This window comes from Schistocerca serialis, chromosome 8 (genome assembly GCF_023864345.2).
Source record: "Schistocerca serialis cubense isolate TAMUIC-IGC-003099 chromosome 8, iqSchSeri2.2, whole genome shotgun sequence".
NCBI lineage: Eukaryota > Metazoa > Arthropoda > Insecta > Orthoptera > Acrididae > Schistocerca > Schistocerca serialis.
This window is the reverse complement of record NC_064645.1, coordinates 270,248,782-270,271,781: the sequence shown is the minus strand read 5'-3', so window position 1 is coordinate 270,271,781 and position 23,000 is coordinate 270,248,782. Positions and strand designations below refer to the sequence as shown.

At 40.1% G+C, this 23,000-nt stretch overlaps 1 protein-coding gene across 1 annotated transcript in view; it reads right to left on the bottom strand.

The window, feature by feature from the left end:
* Window positions 1-23,000, bottom strand: part of LOC126416607 (low-density lipoprotein receptor-related protein 1) — a 772,143-nt gene that overhangs the window by 91,071 nt on the left and 658,072 nt on the right. The window contains exon 52 of the mRNA XM_050084360.1: window positions 19,277-19,494. Coding sequence (XP_049940317.1) covers window positions 19,277-19,494 — 218 coding nt within the window. The remainder of the gene's footprint in view (window positions 1-19,276; window positions 19,495-23,000) is intronic.

The following is a 23,000-nucleotide window of genomic DNA, read 5'->3' as shown; positions in this document are numbered from 1 at the left end:
CAAATGTGCCAGTAAAATTTTAAATAACGGCATACATGGCAGTTCTTCTGGGAGCAGCATTTTTCTAAGTGGCTGCCTTCAAAATGTTTTGAATGATTTGAGAAATTTGTCACATATTCTCACACGTAACATAATTAGTCTTGTGCAAAATAAAATTTACTTTGAAAGTAACACTTCTCAGCCCTTGTTCGCAATATTTTACCATGACCTGTTAGAAATGTAAACAGTTGTGATGTCATCGAAAACAGTTTGTTGTTACAAAGTGTTGCACAGCCTTCATCTTAAAGCCCTAGCCATATTTTGGGGGGGGGGGGGGGGGGGGGGGGGACTGATGACCTTAGCTGTTTAGTCCCCCTTAAACATCCCAACAACCACCACCACCATATTTTGGTGTTGGTAAACGCTTGTATGGGCACTGTGTTTTGTTGTTGTAAACAGTGCATTTTCTCTGCAACCTAAGTTTTTGATGTTATCCTCTCATTTATGTTTTCCTGCTGCAGTATTATTCTGCAGAAGTGGGCTTAAGTCAAATTATTTGTTAGAGCCAGTCACAGAAATTTGACTGAAAATGAAAATAATGAAAACTTCCCGGAATCCTAAGAAATTCCCAGAATCCTAAAAAACTCCTGGATTTCCCAGTTGTCCCATGGCATATACACCCTGATTAATGTATTATAGTGCAGATTTAAGTGTCAGGAAGTCGTTTCTGAAAGTATTTGTATGGAGTGTAGCCATGTATAGAAGTGAAACATGGACGATAAATAGTTTGGACAAGAAGAGAATAGAATCTTTCAAAATGTGGTGCTACAGAAGAATGCTGAAGATTAGATGGGTAGATCACGTAACTAATGAGGAGGTATTGAATAGATTTGGGGAGAAGAGGAGTTTGTGGCACAACTTGACCAGAAGAAGGGATCGCTTGGTACGACATGTTCTGAGGCATCAAGGGATCACCAATTTAGTATTGGAGGGCAGCGTGGAGGGTAAAAATCATAGAGGGAGACCAAGAGATGAATACACTAAGCAGATTCAGAAGGATGTAGGCTGCAGTAGGTACTGGGAGATGAAGAAGCTTGCACACGATACAGTAGCATGGAAAGCTGCATCAAACCAGTCTCTGGACTGAAGACTACAGCAACAACAGTGCTAATTCTAATTACACATCAACGTGAAACATTAAATTAGAGTTTCTGTGACGATACTCTTCAATAAAGTAGAAGAAGTTGCCCAATAGAAAGTTCTTTAATTAAGTTTCGAACTCCGCTACATTATCCACATGACATTTAGTGCCCTCTGGTAGGAAGTTGAATACATGTGTACCAATGTATCTGGCTCCTTTTTGTACTAATGTTAAACTCTTGGGTTCTTTATGGACATTGTTTATTGTCCTTGCTATGTTCAGGCTTTCTACTTTTTGAAGACAAGAATATTGGTTAAGACAAAGGACATTAATGAATATACGTATTGTAAAATAGTTATCAAAATACCCAGTTTTTTTAAGAGGTCTCTGCAGAATGTTCCTGCATTAACATGAGACATAACTCTTATGACATGCTTCTGAATTCTGAGAATACTATCTCTGTATGAAACTTCCTGGCAGATTAAAACTGTGTGCCCGACCGAGACTCGAACTCGGGACCTTTGCCTTTCGCGGGCAAGTGCTCTACCAACTGAGCTACCGAAGCACGACTCACGCCCGGTACTCACAGCTTTACTTCTGCCAGTACCTCGTCTCCTACCTTCCAAACTTTACAGAAGCTCTCCTGCGAACCTTGCAGAACTAGCACTCCTGAAAGAAAGGATATTGCGGAGACATGGCTTAGCCACAGCCTGGGGGATGTTTCCAGAATGAGATTTTCACTCTGCAGCGGAGTGTGCGCTGATATGAAACTTCCTGGCAGATTAAAACTGTGTGCCCGACCGAGACTCGAACTCGGGACCTTTGCCTTTCGCGGGCAAGTGCTCTACCAACTGAGCTACCGAAGCACGACTCACGCCCGGTACTCACAGCTTTACTTCTGCCAGTACCTCGTCTCCTACCTTCCAAACTTTACAGAAGCTCTCCTGCGAACCTTGCAGAACTAGCACTCCTGAAAGAAAGGATATTGCGGAGACATGGCTTAGCCACAGCCTGGGGGATGTTTCCAGAATGAGATTTTCACTCTGCAGCGGAGTGTGCGCTGATATGAAACTTCCTGGCAGATTAAAACTGTGTGCCCGACCGAGACTCGAACTCGGGACCTTTGCCTTTCGCGGGCAAGTGCTCTACCAACTGAGCTACCGAAGCACGACTCACGCCCGGTACTCACAGCTTTACTTCTGCCAGTACCTCGTCTCCTACCTTCCAAACTTTACAGAAGCTCTCCTGCGAACCTTGCAGAACTAGCACTCCTGAAAGAAAGGATATTGCGGAGACATGGCTTAGCCACAGCCTGGGGGATGTTTCCAGAATGAGATTTTCACTCTGCAGCGGAGTGTGCGCTGATATGAAACTTCCTGGCAGATTAAAACTGTGTGCCCGACCGAGACTCGAACTCGGGACCTTTGCCTTTCGCGGGCAAGTGCTCTACCAACTGAGCTACCGAAGCACGACTCACGCCCGGTACTCACAGCTTTACTTCTGCCAGTACCTCGTCTCCTACCTTCCAAACTTTACAGAAGCTCTCCTGCGAACCTTGCAGAACTAGCACTCCTGAAAGAAAGGATATTGCGGAGACATGGCTTAGCCACAGCCTGGGGGATGTTTCCAGAATGAGATTTTCACTCTGCAGCGGAGTGTGCGCTGATATGAAACTTCCTGGCAGATTAAAACTGTGTGCCCGACCGAGACTCGAACTCGGGACCTTTGCCTTTCGCGGGCAAGTGCTCTACCAACTGAGCTACCGAAGCACGACTCATTCTGGAAACATCCCCCAGGCTGTGGCTAAGCCATGTCTCCGCAATATCCTTTCTTTCAGGAGTGCTAGTTCTGCAAGGTTCGCAGGAGAGCTTCTGTAAAGTTTGGAAGGTAGGAGACGAGGTACTGGCAGAAGTAAAGCTGTGAGTACCGGGCGTGAGTCGTGCTTCGGTAGCTCAGTTGGTAGAGCACTTGCCCGCGAAAGGCAAAGGTCCCGAGTTCGAGTCTCGGTCGGGCACACAGTTTTAATCTGCCAGGAAGTTTCATATCAGCGCACACTCCGCTGCAGAGTGAAAATCTCATTCTGGAAACATCCCCCAGGCTGTGGCTAAGCCATGTCTCCGCAATATCCTTTCTTTCAGGAGTGCTAGTTCTGCAAGGTTCGCAGGAGAGCTTCTGTAAAGTTTGGAAGGTAGGAGACGAGGTACTGGCAGAAGTAAAGCTGTGAGTACCGGGCGTGAGTCGTGCTTCGGTAGCTCAGTTGGTAGAGCACTTGCCCGCGAAAGGCAAAGGTCCCGAGTTCGAGTCTCGGTCGGGCACACAGTTTTAATCTGCCAGGAAGTTTCATATCAGCGCACACTCCGCTGCAGAGTGAAAATCTCATTCTGGAAACATCCCCCAGGCTGTGGCTAAGCCATGTCTCCGCAATATCCTTTCTTTCAGGAGTGCTAGTTCTGCAAGGTTCGCAGGAGAGCTTCTGTAAAGTTTGGAAGGTAGGAGACGAGGTACTGGCAGAAGTAAAGCTGTGAGTACCGGGCGTGAGTCGTGCTTCGGTAGCTCAGTTGGTAGAGCACTTGCCCGCGAAAGGCAAAGGTCCCGAGTTCGAGTCTCGGTCGGGCACACAGTTTTAATCTGCCAGGAAGTTTCATATCAGCGCACACTCCGCTGCAGAGTGAAAATCTCATTCTACTATCTCTGTAATTTAAATTTCCCCATAAAATCATTCTGTACCTCATTAGTGAATGGAATTATGTAGGTTAAAACAATTTCTTCATTTTTAAATCGCCTGTAGAAGTAATGATTTGTACTATAAACATAGCTGAACTAAGGCACTTCATTAATTCTTGGCAGTGGGTTTTGCAATATTGTGTTTGTGATCTACATGTACCATAAAATGAGGTGAATCTGATCAAAAATGGCAGTTTTTTTAAATATTGTCCTTTTACTGTTGTGATATCGGAATAAAAATTCAGTAGGCCCCTATGTTAATTTCAAAACACTGATAATGATATATTCATGTATTATGTTATTTTTATTTTATAATTACAGTTATAATTTTAAGTTAATTTTTGATAGGTTCCACCTCCTCAGTTGGCGTGGATACGATCATCATTGTATTTTGCATGCAGGATCGGAATCAGACATCCAGTGGAGTGAGTCCAATCACTATTTTCATTTTTTAAAAATATATTGCTGTATTTGTAACAAAATTTTACAATTTCTAGACTTAATAAATTTTTACAAGCACATTAAACTTGAGATTTTTGCTATAAAAACACTTTCATTCACGAAATTTGGCAGACAAATATTAATTTTTAGTTATTCAATGTCATAACCAATGTGAAAATTATTTAGTCAATGTCATAATCATCCATCCCTTCAAAAATAAATTTTCAATAATTTGGGCTCTTTCTACCTCAGTTGCATTGTCAATTTCTGGAAAGACAAAATAAACATTACCATCAAGAACTTTCATTCTCATAAATGTCATTTCATAGGTGTCATTAGAGATGCTTTCAATTTAACCAATAAAAAACCTGAACCTTTTTTTCATAGGAAATTTTACTGTGGTGAAATCATTTTCTTTAAATTTGTGCCAATCTTTATCCTTCTCCTTGTCCATTTCTTCCATTTCCTTTGACTCGTGCTGTTCTAGATCACGGTTAGATGTTCCAGATAGGGACTCCCTGCTTGTGGCCCCATCACCATCATTTTCATTGAAGTCGCTGATAACAATTCCTTTTCCTGAAGTTAAGGCTAAATGCTTTGCTTGGCACGGCCTTCCGTTTGTTTCATTAGAGCAAACCTGTTTCAACTTCATTCCGAAGGCTGCCACCCAAGAAACTTCTGATGAGCTGGTGCCATGTGCATTGTTATCGATTGCTTTTGGAATTTATGAAATGACTTTATTGGAACAGAAAGGAAAAATTCCTGCTTTTATGAACACAAATATTACATTTGATTTAGATGTGATAGCTATATTTTCAAAGATTTTTTTCAACAGCCTAGGAAATTCGGATTTTGGTGTAACTCCTCTATTTTTATCACTCCTCTATCCTTCCTTTTCCAATCATCTAGCACATTTCTTCAAGCAAGTTTTAAAGGTCTAAAAAACGTTACATCAAGTGGCTGACACAAATGAGTAGATTTAGGTACCAGAAGCACAAATTTAATGTCCTGTTCCTGGCACAGTTTAATCACATTATATGACAGATGACTCGAGAGATTGTCACCTATAATCACTTTAGGTCCTTCTAATTGCTACACATAAGGCAAGACAAACCATGATTCAAACATTGTTAGGTCAAATCAACCACTGTGATTCCTATTATAACCTGCGCCAGTTATGCCCCCTTTGGTCCAAGTATCGTAGAGGTCAAATGCTGGTGTTGGGATGGTAACCAGCCACAAATTTACTTTCAGTTCCTTTATTCAAAGGGTACCGTTACCGGTTTCGAATCGTTACGATTCATCTTCAGACGGTTTACATGCTTTCCTTGTAACATGTGGTGCATTTTTTACAGATTAATTGTCCTAAAATATAAATAATACATAATTATAAGCATGCCACACACAGATGATTGCGTTAAAGATTTATGTTGCACAATAAGAATGCAGTGGGAATGTATCCACATCTGTTGGATGAATGTTATGAAAACAAACACTCCAAACCAACACTTCAAGTAAGTCACATCCAATGAAAATCTGTAACACAACCATCTGTGTGTGGAGTGCTTATAATTATGTATTTTTTTATATTTTAGGACAATTAATCTGTAAAAAATGCACCACGTGTTATAAGGAAAACGTGTAAACCGTCTGAAGATGAATCATAACAATTCGAAACTGATAACGGTACCCTTTGAATAAAGGAACTGAAAGTAAATTTGGGCTTGGTTGCTGTCCCAACACCAACATTTGTCTTCAAATAACAGCCATGGTCTCCAACCATGTCATCATACGACAAAATTGCATATCGTAGAGGTATTTTGCCCTATAAACTGTGTATTGTGGGAGGACTGAGCCATTGGCAGCTGCTGCTGTCATCACACTGATACTTCATTTAGAACTATCCACTATCTTTTCACGATGTCTTGTGCCTCGCTTCACTATTACTTTCACTTGTCCACGATCGTCACCAAAATTTGTCTCATCATAGTTTATAATGTTGGAGGGGAGGAAACCACTCAAGGTCACTTCAAGGTTTTTCAAATAATCGATCACTGTTTCTTGGGTAATTGCTACCATTGCCCTCTTAATATTTTCACCTACTCTAACCATTAGTTCTTTATTTCTTTTCAGAAAATATTTTACCTGATTGTGCCCAGGTCGATTGTCATGAAACCTTTTTTCAATCTTCCCTGTTCGACTGATGTTCCTAACATCATTATTCCTCGCAGGAAACCCCCATTTCACACAACAATCCTTCAACCAGGCTTTTCTCTTCACTGTTGGTTAACGCTGGTTGGCCGCGTATTTTGTATTTGTGCCTTTCCTTGAGTTTGTCATTTAATGTGGTATATGGAACTGTGTATTGCTCTGAAGCTTTCCACATGCTTAATTTTCATAATTTGTCAGCTTTCACCGCATTTAGAAGAAATTCTGGTTTGTAGTTATATTTCCGTGTTGGTCCCAGAATCTTTTGGTATACTCGTATGATCAGATTCACCTTACAAAAATGCAATTTTGTAATTAGGCCAGCATCGTGACTAAGCAGTATCAGCAATGGGGGGGGGGGGGGGGGGGGGGGGGGGGGGGGGGGGAAAGCTATATCACTTAAGAAGTTCATATGCAAGCAATAATATTGCAACTTACCACTTACACTTCAGAAGTAACAGGCGCCAGCAGACGTTTTCGCACTGTTGTGTTGACTACACGAGTGTAATGCTAAGCTCAGTTATCTAGACATGGAAAAACCAGTAAATGATCGAATTGACACCACCTGATCAGATTCACCTCATTTTACAGTAGCCCCAAAATCCTAACACTTTCTGATTCTTGTGTTTCATTGTTTGAGAAACTTATTTTTATAGCTTGTGGATCTCTGTGGGAAGTACTGACACAGATGTGCTGAGCCTTGTCAAAATTCAGTGGTAATTGATTTATGTTGAACCACCTGTTGATATTGTTTAATATTTCATAAGCTGCCTTTTCAGAAAGGAGATGGTACTTTTTTTATTCCTACACTTGAATAATCTGCAAAAAGTACCAAATTCACATCTTCTGAAACTGCAAGTGGGAGATCATTTACATATATCAGAAACAACAGAGGACTCAAAATTGAACCTTATGGTACACCATGTCTGACTGCTTCAAATTGTGAATGCCTATCTTTACATGAATGCATGCTGTCATTTAGATAAAAACCACGAAGCTACTGTGTCTTCTATTCTGTAATATTTTAACTTCAGCATAAGGATAGCATAGTTTGCACAATCAACAAACTTAGCCAAGTCACAAAATATTCCGGATGGTAATAATTTCTGATTTACTGATTCTAATGTATCATATTTCTAGGTAAATATAAACTGTTCAGTTGACAGTCCATTCTGAAATCCAGACTGTTTGTTAATAAAGATGTTTTCTTGTTATAAGTGCGTATAAAATCCATCATACATTATTTTCTCAAAATTTTTTGAAATATTGGTAGTAATGAGGTGTGTCAGTAATTATTTATCTCTTTTTTGTGAAGGGGCTTGACAACAGCATATTTAAGTCTCCCAGGAAACCACTGCTGTAAAAAGATTCATTACACAACTAACTCAGGAATAAACATTTCATTATTTTACTACTGATTTAACAATAACCACTCGAACATTTATTTTTAAGGGAGTTAATCAAATTGAAAACTTCTTTTGGAGATGTTGGATGCAGCTGAAACATTTCAAGCTTGTCTGGGTAGGCTTTTCTTCGAAACAGTACACTATATACTAAGAAAGTATTTACACTTAAGTTATCTGCCACTGACAGGGAAAAAAAAAAAAATAAATAAACAAATAATAATAATAATAATAATAATAATAATTATATATATATAGTTATAATAGAGGGAAACATTCCACGTAGGAAATATATATCTAAAAACAAAGATGATGTGACTTACCAAATGAAAGTGCTGGCAGGTCGACAGACACACAAACAAACACAAACATACACACAAAATTCAAGCTTTCGCAACAAACTGTTGCCTCATCAGGAAAGAGGGAAGGAGAGGGAAAGACAAAAGGATGTGGGTTTTAAGGGAGAGGGTAAGGAGTCATTCCAATCCCGGGAGCAGAAAGACTTACCTTAGGGAGAAAAAGGACGGGTATACACTCGCACACACACACATATCCATCCACACATATACAGACACAAGCAGACATATTTAAAGACAAAGAGTTTGGGCAGAGATGTCAGTCGAGGCAGAAGTGCAGAGGCAAAGATGTTGTTGAATGACAGGTGAGGTATGAGTGGCGGCAACTTGAAATTAGCGGAGATTGAGGCCTGGTGGATAATGGGAAGAGAGGATGTATTGAAGAGCAAGTTCCCATCTGCGGAGTTCGGATAGGTTGGTGTTAGTGGGAAGTATCCAGATAACCCGGACGGTGTAACACTGCGCCAAGATGTGCTGGCCGTGCACCAAGGCATGTTTAGCCACAGGGTGATCCTCATTACCAACAAACACTGTCTGCCTGTGTCCATTCATGCGAATGGACAGTTTGTTGCTGGTCATTCCCACATAGAATGCGTCACAGTGTAGGCAGGTCAGTTGGTAGATCACGTGGGTGCTTTCACACGTGGCTCTGCCTTTGATCGTGTACACCTTCCGGGTTACAGGACTGGAGTAGGTGGTGTGTGTGTGTGTCTATATATATATATATATATATATATATATATATATATATATATATATATATATATATATATATATATATATATATATATATATATATATATATATATATATATTAAAAAAACAAAGATGATGTGACTTACCAAATGAAAGTGCTGGCAGGTCGACAGACACACAAACAAACACAAACATACACACAAAATTCAAGCTTTCGCAACAAACTGTTGCCTCATCAGGAAAGAGAAAAGGAGAGGGAAAGATGAAAGGATGTGGGTTTTAAGGGAGAGGGTAAGGAGTCATTCCAATCCCGGGAGCGGAAAGGCTTACCTTAGGGGGGAAAAAAGGAAAAAAGGATGGGTATACACTCGCACACACACACATATCCATCCACACATATACAGACACAAGCAGACGTATTTAAAGACAAAGAGTTTGGGCAGAGATTACGCTCCCATATTCTATTTTCTCAGGCCTGTCTGACATTTGGCATTACCCCCAAAGGCCTCACACTTAAAGTTCCCATCTCTGGCTGCAACCCTTCTTTCCATCAGTCCCTATACCAGTTCCAAACTGAACAATCCATTGCCCTCACCCACCTAATCCTTCACCTACACATCAACTCAGCCAATGAACACACCCGTCAACTCCTATCCTTAATAAAAGTCCTTAATCTTTCCTCTCCCACGTCCACACCGGCTGTTCAGAGCATCCTCCTACAGGCCAACTGTAAATTAGAACAGCATGCCACCCTCCACCTCAAAAAACTATCCAATCTCCTGGTTTCCCACCTCCGGAAAGGCAACTCGCTCACCCTTCACAACCTTTCCAGCAAACCTCAACCTCCTCTCATTGCACACCAACCCAGTCTCTCCCATCTACTCGATCTCCCACTTCCAGCTCCACTCCCTCCAAAACCTCAAAATTCCAATCAACACAACCTGGAACCACAACACCCTAATTCGGTAGTTAACCTTTCCTCCAAACCTCTCTCCCAATCCGAAACCTCTGTCCTATCCAAAGGCCTCACCTTCAGCCCCACTCCCAGATTCAACCAAACAGCCCTCGTCAAAGATTTACTGTCCTACACCCGTACTCTCTGCTGGAAATATCACTTTGCCACGAAGAAAAATGATCCCAATCCTACTCCTAATGATCCAACTCCCCAAGACACCATCCAAATTGAACCCTGCCTGGAACAGTTCCGTCCTCCGTCACAGCGGGACCCACCTCCTCTTCCTCAAAATCACCCTCTCCAAACCTTCCAGGAATTTCTGACTTCCAGCCTTGCATCTCAATCCTTCTTAAAAAACCTTAATCCTACTCCCAACATCACCACTGCTGAAGCCCAGGCTATCCGTGATCTAAAGGCTGACCGATCCATCGTCATTCTTCCGGCGGACAAGGGTTCCACAACAGTGGTACTTGATCGTCGGGAGTATGTGGCTGAGGGGCTGCGTCAGCTTTCAGACAACACCACATACAAAGTTTGCCAAGGTAACCCCATTCCCGATGTCCAGGCGGAGCTTCAAGGAATCCTCAGAACCTTAGGCCCCCTGCAAAACCTTTCACCTGACTCCATCAACCTCCTGACCCCACCGACACCCCGCACCCCTACCTTCTACCTTCTTCCTAAAATCCACAAACCCAATCATCCCGGCCGCCCCATTGTAGCTGGTTACCAAGCCCCTACAGAACGCATCTCTGCCTACGTAGATCAACACCTTCAACCCATTACATGCAGTCTCCCATCATTCATCAAAGACACCAACCACTTTCTCGAACGCCTGGAATCCTTACCCAATCTGTTACCCCCGGAAACCATCCTTGTAACCATTGATGCCACTTCCTTATACACAAATATTCCACACGTCCAGGGCCTCGCTGCGATGGAGCACTTCCTTTCACGCCGATCACCTGCCACCCTACCTAAAACCTCTTTCCTCATCACCTTAGGCAGCTTCATCCTGACCCACAACTTCTTCACTTTTGAAGGCCAGACATACCAACAATTAAAGGGAACAGCCATGGGTACCAGGATGGCCCCCTCGTACGCCAACCTATTCATGGGTCGCTTAGAGGAAGCCTTCTTGGTTACCCAGGCCTGCCAACCCAAAGTTTGGTACAGATTTATTGATGACATCTTCATGATCTGGACTCACAGTGAAGAAGAACTTCACAATTTCCTCTCCAACCTCAACTCCTTTGGTTCCATCAGATCCACCTGGTCCTACTCCAAATCCCATGCCACTTTCCTTGACGTTGACCTCCACCTGTCCAATGGCCAGCTTCACACGTCCGTCCACATCAAACCCACCAACAAGCAACAGTACCTCCATTATGACAGCTGCCACCCATTCCACATCAAACGGTCCCTTCCCTACAGCCTAGGTCTTCGTGGCAAACGAATCTGCTCCAGTCCGGAATCCCTGAACCATTACACCAACAACCTGACAACAGCCTTCGCATCTCGCAACTACCCTCCCGACCTGGTACAGAAGCAAATAACCAAGGCCACTTCCTCATCCCCTCGAACCCAGAATCCCCCACAGAAGAACCACAAAAGTGCCCCACTTGTGACAGGATACTTTCCGGGACTGGACCAGACTCTGAATGTGGCTCTCCAGCAGGGATATGACTTCCTCAAATCCTGCCCTGAAATGAGATCCATCCTTCATGAAATCCTCCCCACTCCACCACGAGTGTCTTTCCGCCGTCCACCTAACCTTCGTAACCTGTTAGTTTATCCCTATGAAATCCCCAAACCACTCTCCCTACCCTCTGGCTCCTATCCTTGTAACCGCTCCCGATGTAAAATCTGTCCCATGCACCCTCCCACCACCACCTACTCCAGTCCTGTAACCCGGAAGGTGTACACGATCAAAGGCAGAGCCACGTGTGAGAACACCCATGTGATCTACCAACTGACCTGCCTGCACTGTGACGCATTCTATGTGGGAATGACCAGTAACAAACTGTCCATTCGCATGAATGGACACAGGCAGACAGTGTTTGTTGGTAATGAGGATCACCCTGTGGCTAAACATGCCTTGGTGCACGGCCAGCACATCTTGGCACAGTGTTACACCGTCCGGGTTATCTGGATACTTCCCACCAACACCAACCTATCCGAACTTCGGAGATGGGAACTTGCTCTTCAATACATCCTCTCTTCCCGTTATCCACCAGGCCTCAATCTCCGCTAATTTCAAGTTGCCGCCACTCATACCTCACCTGTCATTCAACAACATCTTTGCCTCTGCACTTCTGCCTTGACTGACATCTCTGCCCAAACTCTTTGTCTTCAAATATGTCTGCTTGTGTCTGTATATGTGTGGATGGACATGTGTGTGTGTGCGCGAGTGTATACCCGTCCTTTTTTCCCCCTAAGGTAAGTCTTTCCGCTCCCGGGATTGGAATGACTCCTTACCCTCTCCCTTAAAACCCACATCCTTTCGTCTTTCCCTCTCCTTCCCTCTTTCCTGATGAGGCAACAGTTTGTTGCGAAAGCTTGAATTTTGTGTATATGTTTGTGTTTGTTTGTGTGTCTGTCGACCTGCCAGCACTTTCATTTGGTAAGTCACATCATCTTTGTTTTTAGATATATTTTTCCTATGTGGAATGTTTCCCTCTATTTTTTTTTAATATATATATATATAAAATGCTTCTGCAATTTTAGAGTTATATATGATCAGATACCTACCAGTAAAGAAATTTATTCATTTTCTTGATTTGTTTCTCCTGTCTCATTTTTTTACTATAATCCAAATAGTTGTCACCTTGTTGCTAGAAGAGTTTTTTTTTTTCTTTTTAAGTACATACATTTTGAAGCTCTAATGACTTAGCTTGGAAGTTTACATTGCAGTTAGTAATGCGATTGGATCCTCTCACCATTCATATCCATTTATGCCAAGTTGAGTCTTCTCTTAATTTTGCACAATATTCTGATCCCATTTGTAATCTAGGATTTAGGTGCTTTTAATGCCCTGCCACCGATTAATGTCTTCAGAAAACAGTTTTCAAGTAGCCCATGACTGTGGAAGTTTCAAGTAGGAATATTAACAATGTAGGAAAAGACAGATTGCTATTTACTGTGAAGAAGACAGTGCTCTGATACCCATGACAGATCTTTCACAAAACCCACAGAAATTCTCGTCGTATCTAAAGGCTGTTAGTGGCACCTCAGTTATGGTCCAGTCCCCAGTGAATGAGACAGAAACTGAAAGTGGGAGTAGCAAAGCAAAAGCTGAAATGCTAAACTCCATTTTTTTTAATGTTCCTTTATAAAGGAAACCCCAAGAGAACTGTCCCAAATTAATCCTCAAACCACTGAAAAGACGAATGAAATAAGTATTAGTGTCAGTGGTGTTGAGAAACAGCTGGTGTTGAGAAACAACTGAAATCACCAAAAATGAACAAAACTCCAGGTCCCGATGGAATCTCTGTCAGATTCTGTACTGAATTTGGGGCTGTGTTCATCACTCTTCTCTATAATCTATCGTAGATTCCTTGAACAAAGGCCATGTCCAGTTCTTGGAAAAAGGCACAGGTCACACCCGTCTACAAGAAGGGTAGTAGAGGTGATAGACAAAACTACCATCCAGTATCCTTTACATTGATTTGTAGCAGACTTTTAAAATATATTCTGAGCTTCAACATAATGAGGTATTTTGAAAAGAATAACCTCCTCAATGTCAACCAACAAGTATTTCGAAAACACTGATTGTGTGAAACCCAACTCACATTTTTCTCACATGACATATTGAAAGCCTTGGATCGAAGAACCTGGTAGGCACAGTATTTCTTGATTTCGAAAAAGCAATTGACTCAATAATACACCTACACTTATTGTCAAAAGTACAATAATACAGGGTATAAAGTGAAATTTGTGACTGGATCGTGGACTTTTTGGTAGGGAGGACACAACTTGTTATCTGTGATGGAGAGTCATCGTTAGATGTAGAAGTAACGTCGGGCATGCCCCAGGAAAGTGTGTCAGGGCCCTTCCTGTTCATACTGTATACTGATGACCTTGCAGACAATATTAATAGTAAAGTCAGGCTTTTTGCAGATGATGCAGTTATCTATAATGAAGTATTGTCTGAAAGGAGCTGCATATTCAAACAGATATTGATAACATTTTAACAGGATGCAGAGATTGGCAACTAGCTCTAAATGTTCAAAAATGTTAAAGTTAGCATTTCACAGAATGAAAAAATGTAGAATTCTATGACTACAATATCAGTGAGCCACTGCTGGAATCAGTCAACTCATACAAATACCTGGGTGTAACACTTTGTAGGGATATGAAATGGCATGATCACATAGGTTCAGTTGTGGGTAAAGCAGGTGGTAGACTTTGGTTTATTGCTCGAATACTGGAGAAGTGTGATCAGTCTACAAAGGAGTTTGCTTACAAATCAGTTGTGCGGCCCAGCCTAGAATGTTGTTCAAGAATGTGGGACCTGTACCGGTTAGGACTGATAGGAGACATTGAATGTATACAGAGAAGGACAGTACGAATGGTCACAGGTTTGTTTGATCCATAGGAGAGTGTCACAGAGATACTGATGGAACTGAACTGGAAGACACTTGAAGAGAGACGTGAGCTATTCCAAGAAAGTTTATTAACAAAGTTTCAAGAACCGGCTTTAAATGATTGCTTTAGGAAAATACTACAACCCCTTACATATCACTCACATAGGGATCATAAAGATAAGATTAGAATAATTACTGCATGCACAGAGACATTCAAACAAGCATTCTTCCCATGCTCCATATGTGAATGGAACAGGAAGAAACCCTTATATCTGGTACAATGGGGTGTACCCTCTGCCATGCACTTCATAGTGGTTTGCAGACTACTTGTGTAGATGTAGACTTCTTGCAAATTGTATGAGGGGAGTTAGATTATACGAAACATAGCTCTAGAATAGGTATGCTCTAAAATTTTAAACTCAAACCTCCACTTAATATTACCTCATTCTGCTTGGGAGTCAATAATGCACTAAGTAGCTTCATAAATAGCGCAAAATTAGCAGATTGACCCCCGTGTAATGTGATTATTATTATTAACTTTGCATGAAAATGCTGAACACTGCAAAATCTATGAGTATCACTGTACTGTATTCACATTTATATCCCTTCCTAATGTAAGTGACACTTCCTTTCTCCAAGCCTGATCTACAGTAAACGGATGCTAAATCACATCCATCCATAATTAGTATTCCTGTATCTACTGCTGATTTATTTTTAGAAACACATATTGTAGCTGCATGATTCATAGGCTGCAGTTCATCTACACGAATGTCAGTGCCCCCTTTAAACATACTGCTATCAACCCACCAATTTCACTTGCCCACTCCTGTTCAAATGTAAGCCATGGCTTGTAAATGTCCACCTGTTCATGGCATCAATAGAAATTAAATTTATGTTTGATTTGGCAGCTGACAGATGCAGTTGATAACTCCATGTTTACCTGATTCACAGAGCTGTTAAAATGGAGCCGATTGTAACCTCTCAAAAAACAGGCACAATGTGTACATTTTTATAGCTTATTTCTGAAGCTATCCTCACCAGGTCACTCTTGATAGTGTAACCACAGTCCCTGTCAATATTGTTTCTGCTCCAGCCACTGCAACAACATGACTGTCATTTCCAAAATGGTTGTACAAAGGATCTGTACCCTCTATTACAGGGCTTGACTTGAAGGAATTTGTGACCTATTACTTATTTCCTAGTTCTAGCTTCGTGGGTAAATCAGATGGCAGACTTTGGTTTAGTGGTAGAATACTGGTGAAAAGCAATCAGTCTACAAAAGAGATTGCCTACAAATGACTTATGCAACACATCTCAGAATATTGCTGAAGAGTGTGAAACCATGTACCAAATAGGACTAGCAAGGGACATTGAATGTTTCCAGAGAAGGGCAGCACAAATGGTCACAGGTTTGTTCGAGCTGCAGGAGAGTGTCACAGAGATGTTGAAAGAACTGAATGAGCAGACTCTTGAAGAAAGATGTAAACTATCCTGAGAAAGCATATTTATAAAGTTTCAAGAACCTGCTTTAACACTTTGGTGACGAGTGGCATAGGAGCTATGTTGCATGGATTATACACACAACATGTGATTTATTGTACATTGGCTGCTTCTCAGCTCTGTAAATGTACTCCAACATTTATACTACTTCTGTTGCCTGTATGAAGATACTCCATGATGCTTCTATTACACACACACAAACAAACACACTTGCGCACGAAGAGAGAGAGAGAGAGAGAGAGAGAGAGAGAGAGAGAGAGAGAGAGAGACAGAGAGACAGAGAGACTCAGATGACATCGTTTTTCACATCTACTGGCAGAAAAGGAATACATACACTAACGGGTGTTGCTTGTTTTGTGGAGTTCACATTCCCCTTCGTTGCCATATGCCATACAAGGGGTTATACAGAGTGCAAATGACAATTGTTGTTTTCTACACACCTTACATTTATTTTCAAGATGGGCTTACAATACTGTATTGAAAAATAGGAAAGGGCTAGCTAAAGATCTAACTACTCAGAAGCTGGATAAAAATGAACTTTCATTCTGCAGATGAGACCATTTGCTGTTTGTGAAATGGGAAGATTCTAAGAGTGTATTTCTTCTGAGGACAAAACACAAAATGATTGCATCCAATGTCAATCTCAGAACAAGATTAGAAATGACAAGAGAGAATGAAACCTACTTGTACTTTGCATTATAATAAAAACAAGGCTGATGAGGGCCACATTTACCCGCTAATGGGCTACTATCGGTCTGAGAGGAAGCAAACATAGTGGTGGAAGAAAGCTTTTTTCCACATTTCCATGATGTTGATTGCAAATTCATATGTTTTATATAAAAAGTCCAAGCCTACTAGCAAACATTTTGTTGAATTTGTCACTGAATTGGCAGTGGCTCTGATGAACAAATACACTTGGTTGAATGAGTTTGCACTCAATATAGTTCTTCTGTAAACTGAATCTGAAAAAAATTCTTCAATTTTTTCAGCTTCAGAAATATCAAAATGCCCTCTGTGGAGAAATAAGGTTTGTGTAGAACGAACCAAGGCAAACTTGGGAAAAACGACAAGAAAAGATACCAGGCACTATTGTGAAGAATGTGACATAAGACTTTGTTTTCCAAATTAACACGAAATTTTTCACACTAAAGCAAATATTTAACTAAGTAATTTTCAGTAAGAAATTACAATTTTCCAACAGTATTGTTTATAGTACCAACCCATTTTATTCTACGTTCATTTAGCAAATGAAACACAAACAAGTTTTTGTTGTTGCGAAAATAACATATTTTCATTTCCATGTAAAAACATGGTCACTCTTCATCTCCACATGCATAGGAAAAAGACCACTCTTCCAAATGGAAAAAACTGACTTAAATCCTGTGCAGTAGAACTTACGACACAAAATTCAGAAAAACTATGAAAAACCACAATCTCCACCATATGAGCTACAACCTAGCTGCCCAACTCTCAAAGTGTTAAATGATGACTCTATGAATATACTATAACCCACTACATATCACAGGCTGTATACGTGGACACGGAAAAAAAACTCCTGGATTTCTCAGTTAAAGAAATACACTTTCTCCTGAGTGAAAATACACTTTTTCCTTGTTATGTGCAGTGGTGGATACATATGGGGGCGTGCATCCCTCCCTTGTGAGGCCGCCCACATTACCCCCACTGCTCATGTGCAACTCAACTGGATATGTGTATAAGCCCGCCAGCAACTACTCAAATGAACCAAATGAAACCATTGTGACGTCACGCCCATTGGAAGCAGTTTCTTGTTGTGAAGTACTGCACTGTCTTTGTCCTAAATCTTTTGACACATTTTGCTGTTGGCAGACGCCTGTGTGTGAACTGTGTTTTGTTACTGTAAATGGCACATTTCCTTTGCAACTTAGGTTCTATTTTGTTTTCCTCGTTTATGTTTTATTGCTGCAGTAGCAGGCTAAAGTAAAATTCTTTGTTAGAGTATCAGTTCTTACCAGTCAAAACTACAAAAATTTAGCTGAAAACTAAAACAACAAAAAGTTCCTCAAATTGTAAAAAATTCCCATGTTTTTCCCAGTTTTCTCCCAGATGAAAAGATTCCAGGTTTTTCCAGGATTTTCCAGTTGTATATGAGCATATACACCATGTATCAGTTCCATACGGATTGTGAGGACAAGGTTAGATTAATTACAGCACACACAGAGGCATTTAAACAATCATTCTTCCCATGCTCCATGTGTGAATGGAAAGGAAAAAACTCTAATAACTGGTAAAATGGAGTATGCTCCCCTTCACAGTGGTTTGCAGAGTACATATGTATATGTAGGTGTAACAACTGATGTACACCTCTTCCACAGCTATTATCTAACAGAAAGACTTTCCTCCTGTTTCCCAGTTTTTCTGAAAGCACTGGTTTCCCACTGAAAGTCGGCTGTGAATTAGCTACACTTCGTCTACAGGGGATTCTTCCTTAGTTAATGGATAGAGTGGGCCTACGTTACTTTTTGTGCCAGTGACAAAGCTGTCTGGTAATGTTCACTTCCTGTAGTCCCTGTTCCCTGCTACCACTTCCCATTACCCTTCACCATCCTTAACCTTCCCAATTCTTTTCTAGCACTGTTAAGTTCTGCCTTAAGAGCTTTAATTTTTCCTTCTTGCCCAGCTGTTCTTCTGTCTTGTACATGGACTCTTCAATACCTGGCAAATGTCACTTATGTCACCACTTTCCAGACCACTACATTCTCCCAGTGAAGCCATCTATCACCACAGCTGCACTGTAACCCAGAAGTAACTTTTCTATGGCAACTAAGGCACTTCACAGTCATGTCTGTTTACAGACAGAACTGAACCTGGGCCATCTAAAAAAAGTAAATCATTAAACACTATGGTTATAAACATAAGCAATCTAGTATCTTACATGTACAGCTACCCAGTCACAAGATAAATAAAATGTGGGATATGGAAATTGATCGGTCTCTGAGCAGTGTAACATTAGGGCTAGAGATGTGTATACTACAGATGAAATTTAAAAGATATTTTAAAAAATACACCTCAGAGGTAGAAATCTTTGATCACTCAACTAAAAAGGATGCTTATATATGTACAGAAAGCCAAATCTCTTTACATATTACACTAATTAAAAATCCATTTTTTAGTGCAGATAAAATCACAGCGTAGACAGTCAAAGGTATCAAATTTCACATAATCATTATTGCTATAACTAAAAAGAAAATATATGAATGACAGATGAACAAGTTTTTCACAAAAGTGTTTTCTAAGACACAGAAACTTACTGCGACTTATAATAACTCTTCTTTTGTTTCCATTCAGATCTGATACTGCTATATAATCTTCTCTAGCATCAGCCCAGAATAATTCATCTGTTTCAAACGAGATTGTTATAGCATTTGGCCATCCAAGAGAATCATTTATTAAAACACGTGGAGATGAGCCATCCATTCCTGCCTTCCCAATGTGTCTTTGGTCACCCCAGTCAGTCCAATACATATATCTGGGAAAAGAAATTAACTCATTGAGACTGCAGAAAATCAGCACAAAGTACAAATGCATTTGATATTTACTAAATATCACTGTTCTCAAAATGTATGTCTCTACATTTTGTATGGTTACAGATTGTGGATAACAATAGGAAGTGCATGTTGAGGACAAAAATAGTTTTTGTAGTTACAAATTATAGATAAAATCCTTAATAGCATTCTGAAGGTCCATGTTGAAGACAAAAATAGTTTTGAAACAATGGAAAGTCCAAGTAGGAACATCAACAGTAATATGAAAAGGGCAGATTGGTATTCACCATAAAAATGGCATGTTGAGTTAAAACAAGCACAATGAAAAGACTGCTACACATTTAGCTTTTGGCCAGAGCTTTCTTCAAAAAAGAAAACATACACACATTCACACAAGCAAGGACACCTCACACACACATGATTGCTACCTCTAGCTGCTCTGGCCAAATTCCTATTGTATATTAATGACTTGGCAGACAACATTAATAGTGACCTTAGCCTTTTTGCAGATGATGCAGTTGTCTATAATAAGGTACCAACTTAAAAGATGCATAAATATCCATTCAGATCCTGGTATGATTTCATAGTGGACCAAAAATTGGTAACTTCCTTTAAATGTACAGAAATGTAAAATTTTGTGCTTAACAAAAAGCAGGCAAGCAGTATCCTATGGACTATAACATCAATGAGTCAGAGGTAGAATAGGTTAACTCAAACAAATACTTGTGTGTAACAATTTGCACAGGTGTTAAATATAATGACCACAGAGGCACATCTGCAGGGTAAGCATGTAGCAGATTTCAGTTAATTGACATGATACTGGGAGAATACAAACAGTCTATAAAGTAAATTGCTTACAAAACACCCATAGTGCTCAGAGCCATTTAGAGCTTACAAAACACTTCTGCATCCCATAATAGAATACTGCTCTTATGCACGGGATCCACATCAAATAGGAATAACAGGGAGTACTGAATGTATATAAAGAAGTGCAGCAAAAATGGTCACAGGTTTGTTTGACTCCGAGAGAGCATCAAGCAAATGTTGAAAGACCTGAACTGACTGACTCTTGGAGAGAGATACCAGTTATCCCACATGTAAACATACTATAAAAGTTTCACAAACCTGCTTTGAGTGAAGAATCTACAGATGTTCTTCAACCCATGAAGAGAAGATTAGACTAATTACAACATATCCAAAGGCATTTAAGAAGACGTTCTTCCCATGCTCCATATGCAACCAAAATGGGAAGAAATCTTAACAAGTAGTACCATGCTAAGTACCCTATACCATTTTGTTCACAGTTATTTGCAGAGTATTTATGTAAAAGTAGAAAGCTGCAAAAAATTAATTTCTCTCATCTGTATGGCCAGTGCATGTTATCAGGTTCCAAAAATTCTGCTATTTCACAGCACACATTATAGCTGAAATCACCAGTTTTTAGGACAAACAAACTTGAGGCAGTGAAGTTCACTGTGCATCAGATGAGCTGTCAGGTCCGACAGTGCTATAGGTAGTCAATGTTGGGTGGTTGTATGAGACAGCTACTGAATGAGATCCTACAAAAGTAGTGGCAGACGGTACATTTACAAGTGATCTGGTAATGCTCCTCACCACACCAAATCTTCCTGACAAAAAATGACCATTTGTAAACAGGTTAACTCTATAGGGGAATAAACATAGCATCTTACAAATTGTGACATGTATCTGAGCCAATTTATGTAAGGATTTTTTGGATCTAAATTCTACAGCACTTGACATGCCTTGCAGTTTTTCTTAATTGAGTATTAATGGTTAACCACTTGGCCTTGTATTCATTACTGGTCCCAAATGGAAATTTTATGGGGAACTGATCTTTCATTATTATTGTGTACTGATTATGCCCATGAAAGACATAAACAATTAGAAATAATGTTAATACTTGTGTGCAGGGTTGCCAACACTTGCAAATACAGTATTTGAAGTACCAACTGAATGAATACCACATTCAAAGATGCCATGTAGCTATACCAATATTTTACTTATCAACACCGGGAAAAGTTTACGGATGAATCAGTTATTGAAAATCAGCGGAATTAAAGGTGTTTACATATGGACATCAAAGCACAAGTACTTCTTAATTGTTAAATCTTTACTATAACATCTGTATGTAAACATTTAATTCTGCATATTTTCATGTCAGACATTTGACAATAAGTTTATCCCAGATGATGTTCAGGTGTTGACAAAATAAAATATTGATGCAGATGTACTGTGTCTGTGAGTATTACGTAAGTCAAGAAATGTTAGTTCACTCCAAGGGGTTGAGTACAGAAAATGCTTAAGTATTTGTAGCAACACACTCCCCTGGTCAACACGTATTTGTGTTTTTATGTGTGTATAGTTATTTCCTAAATGCACTGAAAATAGAATGTAAATTACATTAAAAAACATTATTATTCAATTATGTACAAATGAATGGGATGAGGCAAAAGATTTGACACCATTTATTATTACACTTCAACTAATGGGAAAATTGTATTCCAACCCCTTTACGTGGTAATTCCATCTTTTTCATCACTGTTATTTCCACTACAAACTGTGATTTATCAAATATATGATATACGTGTATAAATCATTTGGTTCAGTCAATGCAGATAAAAAAAGTAATCAAAGTTGATCCTTAATAAAGCGCACTGGATAAATCTAGAGTAATAAAGTCCTCTGTGTACAGAAACAGTTACATAACACATCTAATACAATGTCACATCCTGGCAATATAATTAATTCAATGGTCATAATTTCTTCCTCTTCAAGTATTATTTTGGTACCAGAACATCCCATAACATTATTTTTTTGTCTTTCAAAGGAAATTAGACATAATTTTGCCTGTTAATTTATTGTAGATCTTCTTTCCTAAACAAGGTGATTCAGAATTCCTATTACACTGTTATAGGTATTGTACATGAGACTCAGAACAGCGATACTTGGTAATAAACCCACGTACAGAAATGCATCTTTGAAAGATAAATGACTCTGAATGATCAAAGTAAATATACATGACAGAGATCAGTGTCTCATGACAGGTGATGTGCTGTGTGACATCATGACACATCATCAGAGAACAACACAATGAATTGAAGTGCTTGTACATCAGCTGCGACTGGATGATAGAGAAAGACAGAGCATTACAGAATGGCAGAGTACACGTTCTCCAAGTATACCAATATGTTGCTCATCTATGGTGAAAATGGACGAAATGGTCAACCAGCACAATGCCTGAATCATGAACGATATCCATGTTGTGCCCATCAATCACATACTATTTTTGTAAGATTGGAACAATGGCTTTGGGAAACCAGCACTTCAAGACTAATAGGGCTTAATGAGGTCATGCTCAGACGTGCTGCACTGTTGACATGGAAGAGGGAAGTCCTTCAACCGGTCAACCAGAATCCATCAATGTGTATCTATTACATCACAGATTTCATGGAGGTATCCCAGAGCATCA